The sequence below is a fragment of the Lichenostomus cassidix genome, chromosome 5 (genome assembly GCF_008360975.1).
Source record: "Lichenostomus cassidix isolate B80296 chromosome 5, HeHo_3.0, whole genome shotgun sequence".
Classification (NCBI taxonomy): Eukaryota; Metazoa; Chordata; class Aves; order Passeriformes; family Meliphagidae; genus Lichenostomus; species Lichenostomus cassidix.
In genome coordinates, this window is record NC_139486.1 from 34,186,957 (window position 1) to 34,203,819 (window position 16,863).

Sequence of the window (16,863 nt, forward strand, 5' to 3'; positions counted from 1 at the left end):
TCTCTTAGCAGGAACGTCCTGAATGTTAGCACAATGTCCTCTAGCAGCAAATATTTAGCACACTAAGAGAAATATAAAAAAACAAGCATTTCAGAAGAATTGATTGAAACAAAAAATCTCTGTGCACATGCACAAATATTATACATGTAATAATACATGTAAGATGAGCTTTGCCACTATACAGTGGTTCAAGAAGATTGTGTTGCAATATTTACTCACAGAGAAGAAGCACAGCTCTTCGTGAGGAAGAGTTCTTCCAATTTAAACTGAGAAGTTCCAGTGCAGAGGTCCTGCCTGCATGAAGGTATCAATAAACTAATCACAAAAATTTAACCACAGCTAAACAAATGTTATTTGAACAATTACCAGCTGACACTCAGTACACGCCTTTGTACAGTCAAGCCCCTGGAAATGAAACACAAGAGTATTATTTAGCTAAAACTGGACTCACTGTTCTGAACAGCTCATATGCCTGTGGAGTACCTTCCAAGCTAAAGGGCCTGAAGCCATGCAGGGGCTCCCTGAAGCAGCATTTATCTGGTCACACACATCTAGATGACAGCACTGTTGTTCTCATTAGGATGACAACTTCTGGTACTGACAAGTGACTCTTGAAATGTTATTCCTTGCTGAAGCAGTTCTGAATGTTAGAGATTGAAAAACAATGGGATATTCTCAGTAGAATAATCAGCTTTTTTTAATTGAAAATTCATATATACAGCCTGTGGTACTCTATGCAAATGGATGCAAACAAAGAGCTTCATATAATACAGTGCCTTTTGGACTGATCTCACAGTTACTAATATATACACCAGCTGAATTGTTCAGTGCAACTACTCCCATGTCTGTTTGTGACACTGGATTAAAAATTAGGACAGTCCAGCCTGAGACTTTTTTCAGAGGCACCAGAGTAGTCTTGGTCAGTCATTCTGTCTTGTGACGGAGAGCCTCCCGCCGTTGCTTCTGAACAGTCCTGGAATCTTCCCACAGGCTGGGTCCTCTGATGTTCTCCCAGTTATCCAATTTAGATTTTTCCAGCTTCTGCAGACAAACAGCAAAAATAACAGTGTCACTTTGAGTGATCCATGATTTAAAGTACGTATGACTCCAAATTGATTTCTTTTTTTCACAAGAAACTCAGTATCACCATTGGGTTGATGAACTTCAATCCACCCTGCATGAGAAGTTCAACAAGAAGGAAAAAACCTAGTAGTTATCCATATAGCTACATAAATGACTAAGATGGGCATTACTGCTTCTGCTCGTCAGGAGAGAAATAGTATTTAGGACAGAAAGCACTGCAGCATCTAAACAAGACAGAAGATACCTTGTATTTGCTTTTTCTCCTCTCACCTTGTTTTCCAGATCTGTTCTTCAACAGCAAGTCTGCCAAGCACTGAAGTAGTAGGAGTGACGAGCATTGGTACAGCTCAAACAGACAGATTAGTAATTAGTGACCTGAAGTATCCTGTCAGCACAAATACAAAGCACGCTGGAAAAGATTCAGCATCTCACAAGGAGGGACAGCAACAGTGCAAACCATGTGGCTTTAACTTGATGGCAGTATGCAATACTTTCTGCTGACTAGTCTCCCATGGCACCCAGCCACCAGACAGGCCTCTTCTTAAGTCAGACGTGAGATATGCTAACTGACTGAACTGTCAGGTATTTAAACACTATCTAGATTTAATTACCTCCTTGCCTATTCTTATCATCCCCACTCAGAACTACCAATGACTGAAGTATTTATCCAGACTTAGAGGCAACAAAAAAGAACAAGCGCCTTTCTGACGTCACCTACCCTGTGCTGCAGTCGAATAACACAAACATGCATTACATCTTTACAGTCCTATTGGCAGAGACGCAACTGTCCCTTCCCAGGACACAGACCTCAAGTCTCACATACCAACTGAGGAACAGCATATTGGACATGATGGGGAGACTGAGGAGAGGGTCTGCACCACAGCCAGAATCAGGGCTGTTCCACACCTACTGGAATATTGCATTCCAGTAATAAATGATTCGTACTGCAGTGGGACCTAAACCTGATCTGTGATCAGGGCCTCATCTCAGCAAATGCTGTAAAAATACACCAGAAAATACTTAAACCTTGTCCTGAGCCTGCAGCCTAATTTGTCTACTATCAATCATTCAAATAAATGGCAAATACCCAGGGACCTGAATAATAATTGCAGAATAATTCAACAGCCATAACACAATAGACCTGCTATTAGTTCATGTTATTTAAAAGTTTCCTGCCACTTCTACAACTGAGGAAATTGCAATGAGGTTAGTCAGATATCAAAAGAAATTAGGCAACACTCTAGAGAAGACATAAGAGAACACATGCACAAACATAGCAGACTTTCACAAGGTAGGAGCAACTAAATTTTTTGTACAGTAGAGTTGGAATAGGTCTTCCGGAAGAATTGTCTTTACTACTTTATACATCTTATGCTTAGCTGGTACTTCATTTCAACCAGAAGGGATCTGAGCTGACATGGAAGGAGAGAGGAGGAAAGGTACTCATCATCCCACACAACAGTGTCTCTTCCCTCTGATTTCAAATTCCGAATTTAACATCTGATTCTGATGGAAGCTTCAAGGAAACTACACTGAAAACAACCTCGTGCTTTAACTGAAATGCTGATTTAATTAAACACAAAGGTATCACACAGTTGTGAGGATCTAAACTATTCCCAAAGCTGTTTGGCTCCCAAAGCCTGGGAACATTAATCAACTTTTACAATAAGTACAACAGAACTTGTGGTATCTAAAGATAGGCTACATAAAGAAGTCTGTCAAAAGAGACATGCATACTGAAAATCTTTACCAAAACGTTCATATTGATTTGCCCCTGAAACATCACAAAGGCTTTACAGAGAGGAGGTTTGTCAAAAACAGGAAGTATTTAAAAACTACACTATCTAAACAAACTACTACCAGAGAGTATCTTGAAAGTTTCTGATAGAAATCATAAAGTACCTAGAAAACCCACTCTGATATACTGACAGCATAAAACAACCAAGGGCTATGTGCAGTGAATGGCATTGCCTGACATGACAGATAAGATCTATTGATCAACTAAAATAGAAATAAAGATTCTAATGCATATATAGGAAGACTATATTTTTATTTTCAGCTGATCCCAGCTGACCACAGGCATATCCAACACCATACGGCACCATGCTTGGCATGGAAAGCTGGGGGAAGAAGGAGGGACAGGGGGACATTCAGAGTGATGGAATTTGTCTTTCAAAGTAACCTTTACCCATGATGGAGCCCTGCTCTCCTGGGAATGGCTGAACACCTGCTGCCCATAGGAAGTGGTGAACGAATTCTTCATTTTGCTTTGCTTACACCCACACCTTATGCTTTAGCTATTAAACTGTCTTGATCTCAATCTCAGAGTTTCCACACTTTTGCCCTTCTGATTCTCTGCCCCATCCCATCTTGGGGAAGTGAGTGAGCAGTTGCGTGGGGCTTCACTGCAGGCTGGGTTTAAACCAGGACAGTCTCTCACACATAACTGAATAAAAAGCCTACCCCCTTTGCTTGGTCATTGACATGAAAATTCTTACAACAGTATCCTCCCAGAATACATGCCTACTTTAGATGTAGGCTAAAGACATGCACATAGCTACATTTTAAATTCATCTTAGTGATGAGAGTAAGGCCAGATCAACAGTCCTTCTCTTAATTTGGTGCAGCTACAAAGTTACTCAGCTCCTGCAGATTTCCTGAGCTGTACAGTAAGAATTAAGCAGCTAGTTCTGCTCTCAGATGAAGTCAAAATCTTTCATTCTATCTGGCTAAGTCTTCTTAATTTATTATTTCTCTTTTTTTCATTTTAGCCACTTGGACTCTGCCTACCTAACTTTATGAAGACATCACATAAAGATGTTAAGCTACTTTCAGCTTTTACTAAACTGAAATTCCTATGAACTGGAAGGCTAAAACCATAAGACTTCTTCTCCCAATTTAAATGTACTAAACAGTCAGTCATTGGAGACTACAATGAAATGTAATCAGATCAGATCAGCAGCACTTTTCCCTGCTTGTCTTAAATAGCCCAAAGGATATTGAAAATTAGCTGTTTAAAGTAAGATCAGTATAGTCCATTAAATCTACTGATTCACTCCCTAAATCAGCTAAACTGCCTCTTAAGAGTACAGGACTGACAGAAGCTGTAAATTCAAGGAAAAAAATGCAGTTACTCAGACAGGAACAGTGAAAAAGAAAAATATGTTCAACTGTTTGCCACACTTGACTTTTAAGACTTGTTAAACAGCTTGACTGGTGCAAAGGTACCAAAAAGGACATAAAGAGACTTTCAGTTCTTAATTGCGGGTTCAAATGCCTGGCTTAAGTAGAAGTCACAATCCTCTGTCAGCCTTAAAATAAAATAAAAATTAAAAAATTTTTAAAAAATTAAAATTTCAATTCTACTCTAGCAGGATAGTCTTCATGCCACAATACACAAACTGAAGTCTGCAGAAATTCATTTAGAGCTATTAGTGTTCAGGCTGAGTGAATTCAAGGTGGCTGCTTGCAAAAAATGTTTGGCTTTCGTATCAGCTTCTCACATGTCAAAGGAGAGATAAGAGAATCCTGTTTACTTTACAGCTTGATGAAATAAATTCTGCGATGAGCACCACAGAAAGAAATAGCTCTAATTTAGAGAGACAATTATTTCCCATCATTATAGTAAGCAAACCCATTTGCAGACAAAAGATGAGCCAGGGAAAAATATCCTCATAGCTGAAAGAGGCAGTGAAAGAATTAAACCAATTGAATAATCTGTTTTTGCAAAGGTGTCAAAAAAGATTGAAGAGACAAAAGGTATATTGAGGAGCTGTGTGATGATATACAGATGAAGAGGTACAGAATTACAGCTAATACTGAATCTGCTCTCTTGTGCATGACTTAATCTTAACTTCATCATCACACTGATATGGCCATAATGGGTTTTTTCTTTTATAAATCTTTCCCAGAGCCATCTTTTTGATATCTCATTTTCTTAATATAAACTGGGTATTACTTACTTTGTTTAGGAAGTGGCATAATTTAATACCTGTTATTAGTGATTTAATAATCTGGGATTTAATAGCCCATGATTAGTGATTTATTCTTCAGTTAAAAAGAAGTATTTTTTCCAATTAGAGAATGTTTAGTTTTTATCATATTAGTTTACAAGCAAGTTATCAAGCAGCAAACTATGGCCAGAATAAGATTTTTTTTGTTCATTAAGGGAAGAAATGGGTGGGGGGTTTGGCATGTAAGCACCCAGAGAGCTGCTTCTCTTTTTGGCTTTGCTGAAGACTGGCAAAAACCACAATGATGAAACCAACAGAGGTTTTGTGGCTTACTTCAATGGGATCCAATACCATTAATGTATGGCACAATTAATTAACCTGTGGTGAACTGGTTTAAGAGACTCTTTCCCCATGCATTATTTTCCCTTTAATTATGTCAATTCAACTATGTGGGGCTGTACTCCAAACAAAAAAAAAGAAAATACTTTAGGAAAACAAAGTACTACTTATGAACAAATCTTATATATGCATAGCACTATGCAAACACTTGAACTGGCACAGCTGAAAGGAACATTGCAGGGAGACAGAAGAGAAAAATCTTTGAGTGACTACGTCGTAAAATATGTGTGTTGAGGAACTGCACCACCCATTTGCCTGTACAACCTTTTCCCAATGCAAAGCATGCCAACAGAATTTGCTTCCACCTCAGAGGTGTCACAGAGTATAATTAATGCTCACAGAGCATTACTCTCATACTTTTGTGTAAAGGTGTTACAGTGATACAAAGTGTTCAGTAAACTAAACAATTTTATCACTCAGTGAAAACTACATGATTACACAGCCTTGAATTTTTAACATAACAGAAAATAACATCAGACAGTCCTGCATCAGGAATTAGGCCTTGCCATGATCTCCTCCTAATTTACAAGCAGTTTTCCTTCTTAAAATTCAGAATCTCTTAAAAAATGCATTAAACCTCAGAGGATAACCCAGTGCCATTTACATATTACACCTGCAGATCACCCAAGATGGACTTCTCAGTCCAGAAGATTCACAAGCTTTATGATAAATTCAAGGGAACTCCTGCAAGGGTCATTTACTTTTAGTGTATCTTCTTTTCTTAAGCAAAAAGGAAGCTCAGGAAGATCTCACATAGATAATAGCATGAGTGCAATAGTACAACTTCAAGATCAAACATCCAAAATTCAGCAAATTCCACTTTTAATTAAGCATTTAAGTACATTTTGGATAGTTTTCATTTCCCTCATATAGGAAAGTGTAATCAAGCTATGGTTATTCTGCCCCAGAAAGAGAGGTGCTGCTTACTAAGATTTATCCCCATATGTACAACTTGGGAGACCTAGCCAAGTCAAGAGTATCAAGGAATTTCCCAAGTCTGACTGCTTAATCTTGCTAACTTTGTATCATATTAAACTTTGTAAAGGGATGTCCTAGTTACTGCAGCACAACTCTCTAAAATAAGAGCAACCAGGGACAGACTTTTGAGATGTTTGCAGCATCTTTTTCAACTAAATTATCATGAACTTGACTGAAGGGGATGTGTGATCTTTAACAGTGCAGGAGACCAGTAAGAGTAAAAAAATGACAGTTCTGTTGCTGCTAGGAAGAGCATATAGACTTCTACAGCATGTGTCTATCTGGAGCCCAGAAAACCCTCCTGACACCACAGAACTGGTTTATTTCAAACAGCTTCCTAGGACTATGAATACTTGGAAGTGTGGACAATTTTTTTTTTCTGTATAAAAAACCTGGCACAGTATGTCCTTCTAATAAAGATAAAAAGATACTCTAATAAAAAAAGGATGAGGTGTACCTGGGTAAAAAAATATGAGACCCATGAGTCACACATGGTGTTTTCCTTCTGAAGAGATCTGAAAAGCAAGGTTTCTTACATGAGAGAAAAAGCTGCAATAAATACCACAGCAAAGGGCTAAGAGACTACCACAGGAAATCATCAGTTACCACTATGAAACTACTAACAGAAGTGTGTGGGCATCAGAAAAGAAACTACTAGAGAAGGTATACAATACAGTATCAAATTCAACTTCAATCCAGGCCATTAAGTAACTACTTTAAAGTAACCACACTCCTTCAAATCAGAAGTCAACCTTGCTAAGCAGTCGACCCTTTGGAATTAGACGGTTAAATCTTCTGCCTCTCACATGCTCCCTCTCTATCCAGATCTCAGTTCAGATAACATTCACAGTTAGGGTAGTTTAGGACCTTTGGTTCTCATCTACACTTCCCTTTTCATTTTCCACTCACCTCTCTTTCAGAACTTGCTTATCAATTTATATGTTGAAACAGAATGCTTTTCTCTGTGGAGGAACTATGATTTGGGCTAAATGCTTACAGGGCAATTTCAAATTTTTCAGCCATAAACACTTTTTCAGTAACATCAATGGCTACTGTTTGATTTGTGCTGATGGGCAATTTCTCGTAGGGAAAAAAATATCCTCCTGTTTCTTCTCTGTGGCTAACACCCCTTGTCTATTTGATGAGGACAGTAATAGGAGTGCTAGTCCCCCACTATACTGCCAGTGACAGTAAAACTACACAGCAATACTGTTGGATGTAAAGCTCAAAATAACTTCTGAATAACTCTTTTCATTCTATCAGACCAACAGGTCTTCAAATCAAATCAGAAAGATTTCTATCTTAGAAAGATTACAGCATCTTTTAAAATTTTTACAAGAATCAAGATGAAGTTTAGAAGGTAAGGGCTGAGTCTTTCCATAGTTGGAAGGTATTTTGGTTTTGAATGGCATTGTGCTTAAAGACTATTTATGTTAGAGCTGTAAGATGGCACAGAGGGACTGTGGCTTTCCAATGACTTGAGGGGAAGATGCTACGAACAAGATGGATTATTACATATTGAATTACCAACAGCATTTCCCTCAGGCTTTGAACTTCTCAGTGATGCCTCCCACCTATACCTGGGCAAAGAACAAGTTTCAGTAGACACACAATGAAGTCAGGGGTTAAACTTGGGAACTTTTCCATTCAATTTTTAGAAGTTTTATTATTTAGTTAAGAAGCGTGCGTTTGCATGGTCAGCCTCCACCATAATCTTGCATCTCGTTTTTCTGTTTGGTCAGTAAATCTGTTAGCACAAGCAGTGACCCATTCTCTGACAGTAACTTGCTAAAGCAGAGTACATTTGTATAGTATATTTTGAACATTAAATAGTGATGGATAACAATAATTTGAGAAGCAAAGAATATCCAAGAATTGTATAATAACCTTTTAAAGAATTGTCTAATAACCTTTTAAAGCATTTGACATTTAGACTTGATTGTCCCTGTGGGCATCATCTGGAAATACACTGCCAATCTCAAAACATTCCAGGTAGTGTTTATGAAATTGGCCAAAAAAATAGAAAAATATTTAAGAAAAATAAACAGGGGGATATTGTTGCAATAAGTCACTTTGCCTGGTTGCTGAGACAAGAACTCCCTTCAAAATTATCTGTTCTGCTGTATTGTCTTCAGAAGGAGACAATGAGAGGAATGTATATGGCCTCAGCAGTGTAGCTAAATTCCCACAAGCTACACTAAAGTTACTTCAGAGATATTTCACACCAAAGATCCAACAATTCCCCACTGAGGGCCCATTAGTATGGCAGAAGTGTTTAACATTTCCACCTAGCCAGCTGCACAAGAAATACTGTCTGCCTGGCAGAAGCTAGCAGCATTCCTTAACACAATAAATGAAAGAATTCAGCCATGATGTGTGGATACAACTTGCCCTACTCAAACTTTTGGAGGTTTTTCTGACTGAGACAACATCGTGTTGGCCCTAACATGGTAAGAGTTCGTCAATTTATGTGGCAATAAAAACAAAACAAAACAAAAAAAACCACACAGGGAATGCAGCCTGGTACTAAGCACTCTATTTTGGAGAAAGGGTGATGAGAAGAGATCATTTATAACATGCATTTGCATGTCTCAACCATGTTTGCTGTCTGACTGTTAATCACTCACTTTGCTTTCCATCTATGAGAAATCTGTGTCTTCTTGTTGGATAAAAATGTACAAACGCAACACATATGAAAGAAACAACTCTCAGTTACGAAAAATCCTGTGCTAAGAGATGACCAGGAAATAATTTACAGGACTATTCAATAGAGATGAGTTCCAGAAGTAAGACCAGTAAAAAGTGATACCCCATTAACTTTCCTCTGGAGGCTCTTTCCTCCTGCAAGAAGGCTTTTCCACCAGAACTCTTCCTGTGCCATACTCATCCCCAAATTCCACCTTCTTGTGTTTCTCTATGAAAAACTATGAACATAGTTTGTAGTTTGAACACATTGACCTATGATACAGAAAACTCTTGAGATGTCAAGAAGACAAGATCAAAACTATAGGCTGGCTATGGACTGTACATCCACTCAGAAAAAAATGCCTAACCCAATCTATTTGAACTAAAATCCTTTCCCATGGCAGTTTCTATTGATGATAAAATAACATAGCCTTGTACTTCTCTACAAAACATTGTGTTGTAGATTCACAGTGAAATAAAAACATAAAAGACCTTTTCACATGTGAATAAACTGAAATGCAAGACACTCAGCTCGTCCCAGACACAACCTGCAGGGCAGCTGGAATCTAATGGCTAGGCTGGACAATGCACCAAGAAAGAAGAGAGTGTGGAAGGAACAGAGTGATTAAAGGGGGAAGAAAAGTATCTCTTTTAGTATTAGAAACCTAATTTAGTGTCATAACAGTCACTAAGGAGGGGTATTTTCCCAACATCTCTGTCTGCCCTCAAACAGCTCAAGGCATTAAGCCACTAGTATCTTCACAGACGCTGAAGCAAATCAATTCAATACAGTAATATGTTCATTCTTAAACAGCAACAAAATCAGTAATCCTCTGGTACTGATAATGACAGCAACAAGATACTTGCAGATTTCAACAACTGGCATAGAGGAATTTCTTTCTAGAGTACTCCTGATGTCCACACACTTGGATGCAATTACTATGTTATTACACTGTCATTCCCTGAAAAAAAGTTTCATCCATTCTGCTGAGACCAGAAGTTAACCCCTGAAGTTAAGTTCAATGAGCATTAAGTGGCCTGAATCTTTTTCAGAAGAGCTTATTCAAATTCTCCTTTTAAGACAATAAATATAGAGGTTATATTCCAAAATCACCTCTCCATATAGCTACTTTTAATTTTTGAACTGTCCTCAATATTCATTTTAATACTGCAATTACAAGACCTTTGCTGTAATTCTCAGGACAAACAATTAAAAAACTTTTGTCCAGAGCTAATGTTGACCTTTTGGGAGTTATCAAATTATAAGGAACAAACCCTGCTCAATATTCATACTCTTCAAGTCAAGAAAGCAGCATTTTCTAGTCTGACCATTTGCAGACCAGCATATTATGTCAATTATGCCATCCCTGTAACCAGCTGAAGGAAAACTTTTGAAAGTTTTACAGTTTTGATATTCTGAAAGACAAAGGACTCATTTTTTTGCTGTCGTGTTCAAATGATGTTCCCATCTATTAATTATGGATCTGACTTATAATTTTAGTATATTTTCTGCAATAAAAATTTTCTCTATAGCTATCACTTTCTTCTTAGGAAAGCAACATTCTTCTTTAATATTATTTAAATCTGTAAGTTTCTTTTAAGGCATTTTCTAGAGCCTTAAGTTAGTACAGTCAGCCTGTTCTGCAACCTAATCCATTCTTAAAGCCCTGTTCAAAATGCAAAGAGTAAAAGGAGAGACAGAATTTCAGTACCAGCCTCATCGGTGCCACATTCATAAGTAAAATCACCTCTTCCTACATCTACCACTCCTGTTTATATCCATACACTGAATTAGCTCTTTGTGCCACAACATCGCAGTAGAAGATCAAGCTGAATTATTTATTCACTGGCTCCTAAATCTTTTCCAGAGTTGCTGCTTTTCAGAATACAGTCCACTCTGGCCTCCATTTTCAGTTTTTTAAATAAATTAACATCAGCTACTTTAAAAGGTACTTTGCACATTTAATGGGCCCATCTTAGCAGGTATTATGAACAGTTCTCTGTCCCTGCCTTGCCATACATTCACTATCACAATATTTTCATATCACTTGTGCATTAGTAATGATTTCACAATTTCTTTCACATCACTGAAAAAAGTACTCAGCATTGCCTATATGTCCCAAATCTCACAGGACTCATTTAATAGTAGCACCTTCCTGCCCAGGGACGCTTCTCAGAGAACCAGCATTCCCAGACTGAAATTGTCAGCAGCCACTGGAGTGTTCCAAGCACATTCTTAGAACATGGCTATAAACCATCAGAGTCTAGTAGATATTAATTAACATATTGCTTGATTATTAAGGGATTTGGGACTGTATCTGATTCAAACATAAAGGGCTTCTTTCTCTAAAAAAAACAGAAACCTTTTTTGAATGTTGTTACTTTGCCAACATGGTTACTCATGATTTTACATCCTCATTATTTTATTCTTGGTTTGCTGCAACACCATCCTCTTACCCTTATCCTTGTCAGCTTACTTATCAGATAGCTCTGATGCCCTTAGCATATTTTATCAGTCTTCCCTGCTTTATAACTCATTTACTGTTTCCATAGCAATCCTTCACGTTTTTATTTATTGTGATATTTTTTCCTCTACTTTCAACTGCTATTGATTCCCACTGAATATCACATATTTGATTGAAACTTATTTTATTCCATTGTAAAATGTTAGTAAATTCTTAAGGACATTTTTATTTGCTAAAAAAATCCTTAAGAACGATTCTATAATTTGGGGTCTGATGTAACTGACTGAAGCCAGATTTTTTAGTGTTTACTAGACCGTTATTTTCACAGAAATACAAAAACCAAGTGCTAGAATAAGGAATGCTATTTTGAGACTGCATTAAATGCATGAAGAGGAATGTACTATGATTGTTAAACAACCAAGAGAATGTTTTTCACTCATCACATTAATCAGGTTTTTTATCTTCCTTTTTCAAGCAGTATTTTTACCCTTTCAAATAAAATACTCTAGGCTTTTGTCACAGGTCAAACACTTGACATTTTTTACAGTGTGTTCTACAAGGCCCAGCTCAGCAGCAGAACTACATTCACATTAGCACCAGTGTCACTAGTGGACAGAGCCATGATTTATTAGGCAAAGGGGAGCAGCAGGGACTAATTGGTCATAAGAGGACATGTAAGTGAGTGAGAGGAATGCATAAACAATGGAGAGTGTATGCAAAGGTAGTTGCTCCTCTGACATGTCCCATGGCACATGATAAATTCCATTATTAACAAATCTGAGATAAAAGAAATGCAGTATGAACTACACATGTAAATTCCTCCTTCCTCAAAATAGTGTCCTCACCAGAAATGCTCCTGTATGAAATAAAATTTTTATAGTTTGAGGAGATATAATTTAGTAAATTAGAAGGTAATAAAATGGCTTTATGTTAATTTTCTCACAATAAATTAGGTCTGTAATTAGAACTTTTTACATCACCACCACCTCCACACTGGAGACAAAATGCAGACTTCAACATATTTGAAATATTTAAAATGTCTTCATTTTCTGCAATATGCCCGTAAGGGCATATGTATGCTTATAGAAGAAGTTATGATGTTCTGGAAGAATTCAGTAAGTATTCAATATGTACATATCCATAAGGACAGTGAGGTATTTTTTAAAGTCTTAGGGAGGGACAAAGGACATTTGCATGTATCAGGCAACCACTCTTCAAAGGAGGTGGTATGGTATCCTCAGTAACAGCTGCAGATACAATGCTAACAATATTGTAAAACAAGGCTTTACATATCAAAACAGCAACTTTTTTTTGACTGCCCTTGATCTCTTATCACACCATATTTAGTAACAGCCACCAGTGTAATCCTTCAATGTGACCTATATATTGAATTAGAAGGTGTTCCTAAGAGCTGTATTTTGGACAAGTCAGAAAATAAAGAAAGGAGAAAAATGTCCACCCAAACCCTTCTAGTCTGGAAGAGACAGGATCCACAGAAAACGACTCTTCTAAATGTCAGCTGTGACTTGGGGATTGGTTAGATTTTGTCCACCAGAATATAGAGTGACTTAAAATTGTCACACAGTGTGGAGCCTGCAAAGTATGTGCATGGCTGCTGGTAGTTTCATGAATTTCACTGAAGCAAGAAATTAGTATGTGCTTGCAAGCTGGTGCCCATAGTTAAGTATGTATTGATATTAGAGTTCAAAACAATAATCCAAATCTATTTTCATTATGTAAATTCATTTGTTTTGTTGAACTGATCTGCCCTGTATAACACCCAAACTCTGGTAGAATTTCAGTCTGGGAACTCTCTGCAGTTTGGATTAAGAAAAAAATGAGATTGCTTCTGTCATTTCTGTCCACCAGAAAAGAGCCTCATTACCCAAATAGGCTTGTAATATATTGTTATGCCAGATGTATTTTATTACCATTGATTTATCCATAAAGATAATGCAATTATGGCTATTTAAATATTATCTTGAAGAATAAAGTAAGGCATATCTGAATACAGATTGGTTGATTCTGAGGTTAGGTATTGAGCTTGAGATGTGGCTCTTTTTACCGCCTGTGGTTCTTTTTACTTTTTCTTCCACATAAATAAATCAGAGCAGTCTTACAGTATATTGAATGGAAACTGAGAGACAATAATCCCAGAGGCAATCAGAATTTAATAGATTTTTAAGTTTTGAGTCTCCACTGGAACTTTCCATTTTTTTTTATTCCCTACACATACTATAGTTCTTTATAGTAGGGGAGAGCCCAGAACTATTTGCAATAATGGTAAAAGCTGGCAGATATTTTGTGAAATTAGGCCTGTGAAAATATAAAAAAGTAAGTTTTATCTTTATTTCAGACAAATCACAAGAGTAATAGAATAGTAAAGTTTTATTATCAAGATTGTGTGCTGGCATTTGGCATACCTAAGTAGGCATACCTAAGTATGAGAGCAATGGGTGCAATCAAGATCTTCAAAGGCTTGTGACAGAAATGTGGTTTGGGAAGAAAAAACTTGTGTTCAGCATAAGGACCATAGAGATAAATGAGATGTTAGTCAGACATTTGATTCAATTAATTTTAAAACATTAGGAATTATCTTAACTAGCTTTATGCTTGGTTTCTGGTCACAGGAAGGCTTTTTCCAGTTTTTCTAACATGGCTTTTTGTAGGCCTGAAAATTTATGAAACTCTGTATATTAAACTGGTCAAAACAGACATTTTAGAGCTCAGCAATATTTGAAGAAAATGCAATATTGAGAAAAGAGTGAACTATTTCTTTATAAAATTTTCTGAAACCATGTAAACAGAATGACAGTTGTTTCAAAGATACACATATATTTCAGAAGCAAGGAATAACCTAAAGTACATCATGCACATAGTTCTGTATTTGTTCTAAAGGTCATCAAAACTCATGCAGTAGAAGTGTTAACTTACATGCACACACATTCCATCTAAGGCAATATCAGCTCTACATTTATAAACTAGGTTAACCACAGAAATACTGAATTTGTTTGTACCAATGTACTTGGGGCCTGGACATCAAAGTAAAGCTGTGTTCAGAAAGAAGCACTGTGTGTTCAAAAACCTTTCTTTACATAAACCCTTGTTTTTATTGGACATCAGTGAGTCAAAGGCAGATGGTTGATCTAATTTTAGTTAGGGACAGATACAACCCACCAGCGGCCAGGGTAATCAAGGGTAGCCAAGGTTATGAGCCCCAAGCAACAAATTTATTTTACCTCATATTCAGATTCCAGTGTCACAGTGTTCTGTTTTAATTTTTCTTTCAAAGCTGGATCAACCTGAAAGACAAACAAAAATACAGCAAAAAATGTTTGCTTTTAACAATATTGTTTTAAAGAAATCTTGACTTTAAATAAACTAAATATTGGTACATGCAAACCCTCCTCTCCTCTAAATTAGTTTATGTGCCATTTGTTCAGACACCAGGATGATGAGAACAGCACAAGATCAGGTTGAAAAGGAACAGGTCAACAGCCAAATTATTAAACTCCAAAGGGAAATACATTTTCAACTACAGCCCTGCACTTGCATTACCTTAGATCGTACCTGCTTAGTTTAAAACTGTTAAACTAAACAAAGCTTAAATAAATGAAACAAGTAAAAGAAAGAGAAAACTGTGATCATGTAACATATTATACTCCTGAATGTTGAGTTCAGTGAATAGGTATACAATATATCTTGGCTTTTAGAGTCTAAGCATGAGTTGAATTTTCAATTTTCTCTCCAAAACTCTCTCCTAGTTTTGATTCTGTACGGACAGTGCTGGTGTTTCCTGCCACCTTTCAGAGAAGCTTATTGAAAGAACAAATCTAAGAACAGACATGTCAATGAACCACAGCAGACACATTTTATGTTTTAACTTCTTCTGAGCCCGGAAGAAGTGATGTTCATCCCTCCCTCTGCTAAATAACATCTGTCTCCCACAGGCCTAAGAGTAGAAGCAAAGAGGGGAAAAAGACAATTAGCATTCTTCATGCTTATAGAAAGCATTTTACCTTCTTCCTGAACAGCCACATATGCAGTATTCAGACATAGTCTTCAGGCAAACTAATTAAAACACCAAATAAATCTACCATGAGAGAACAATCTCATTTTTAGACCTTAAAAGCCAAAATAGATGTCTAAGGCAACTGGTAATGTGTGTAGTTCCACACCCCTGGTACACTAGTCCAACTATAACTAACTTAGTGAAGAGAAGTTGTTAACTTGCTGCTTCTTGATCTGAATGAAAATGGCTCAGTTACTCTCATCACAACCAATGTCAAACATCTACAAGCAGTCTAGAAAACAAAAAGGAGGGAATACACATAACAGAATTTGCCTGTTCAATGAGAAGATCTACCTTCAGATTCTCCCCTAGTTCAAGTTCTTACTCATCAGAGGTACTTAAAATACTCACCTATTATCTGTATTGATGGGACTTATTCTGAAGGATTTCCCTAGGCCATGATGTTCCCCTTGATTACAGACACTGTCTGCTAGTTAGCATGCAGCCTGTGAGACCTCAGTTCCTAAGGACTGATGCTCAGACAGGCAAGTCTAACACCATCTGTGCATGGCCAGAGGTTTGATTTCTCTATCTCATCAGCGATCTGGCCATAGAAATACATGCACTTGCAACCTCCAGACTCATTACAATTGGGAACTAAGCCAAAATATCTAAAATGGTTAATGTTTATACTGGATACAGCTCTCACCTTCTTCGTAATTAAAAAAAAAAATTGTAAAAGAATATAGAATATAGTGTCTCTGCACTGGCCCTCTCTATCAAATTAAAAAAATTAAATGCTCTGTCTTGGCATTCAAGGCCTCTGTAGAACTGCCCCTCATCAAAGAATGATTGCCTCTCTCCCGTGGCCACCACATCCTCCAACAACAGCCATGCTTCACTAGAACAACGAACCCATCCATCACATGTGCAGAAATGCAAAGTCTTTGGGCAGCCAGACAGGCTTTGAAGCCTGCTTTCACAGAGGGAAGAGTGATCATGGACCTCAGTGTATTCAGAACTAAATGCAAACACTATTTGTTATGCTTTGTGCTCTCACAATACACATATGGACAAGGGGAAATAAAAACTCCAGTAGGTAAGGCAGAAACAGAGTTTTATTTCATCCTACATTTCCCCTTCATTTAATAATAAGGCAGACAAAGTAACACGGTTGGAATATCGTTTTTACCTAATTAACCACAGCCAGAATTTAACTTACAAAGACAGTTCAATATCCCCATTATCAATTTTTATTTTATCAATTTTTAGAGTGTTTGTCTGATGT

At 37.2% G+C, this 16,863-nt stretch overlaps 1 protein-coding gene across 3 annotated transcripts in view; it reads right to left on the minus strand.

Annotated features, from left to right (window-relative positions):
* Positions 1-672: 672 nt before the first annotated feature.
* The window catches only part of COX16 (cytochrome c oxidase assembly factor COX16), a 45,013-nt gene continuing 28,822 nt past the window's right edge, over positions 673-16,863 (minus strand). For all 3 annotated transcript variants that reach the window (XM_085062200.1, XM_085062199.1, XM_085062201.1), the window contains 2 exons: positions 14,803-14,865; positions 673-1,041 (listed from right to left, as the gene is read on the minus strand). In XM_085062200.1, the coding sequence (XP_084918326.1) occupies positions 925-1,041; positions 14,803-14,865 (180 nt within the window). In that variant the 3' untranslated portion in view covers positions 673-924. The remainder of the gene's footprint in view (positions 1,042-14,802; positions 14,866-16,863) is intronic.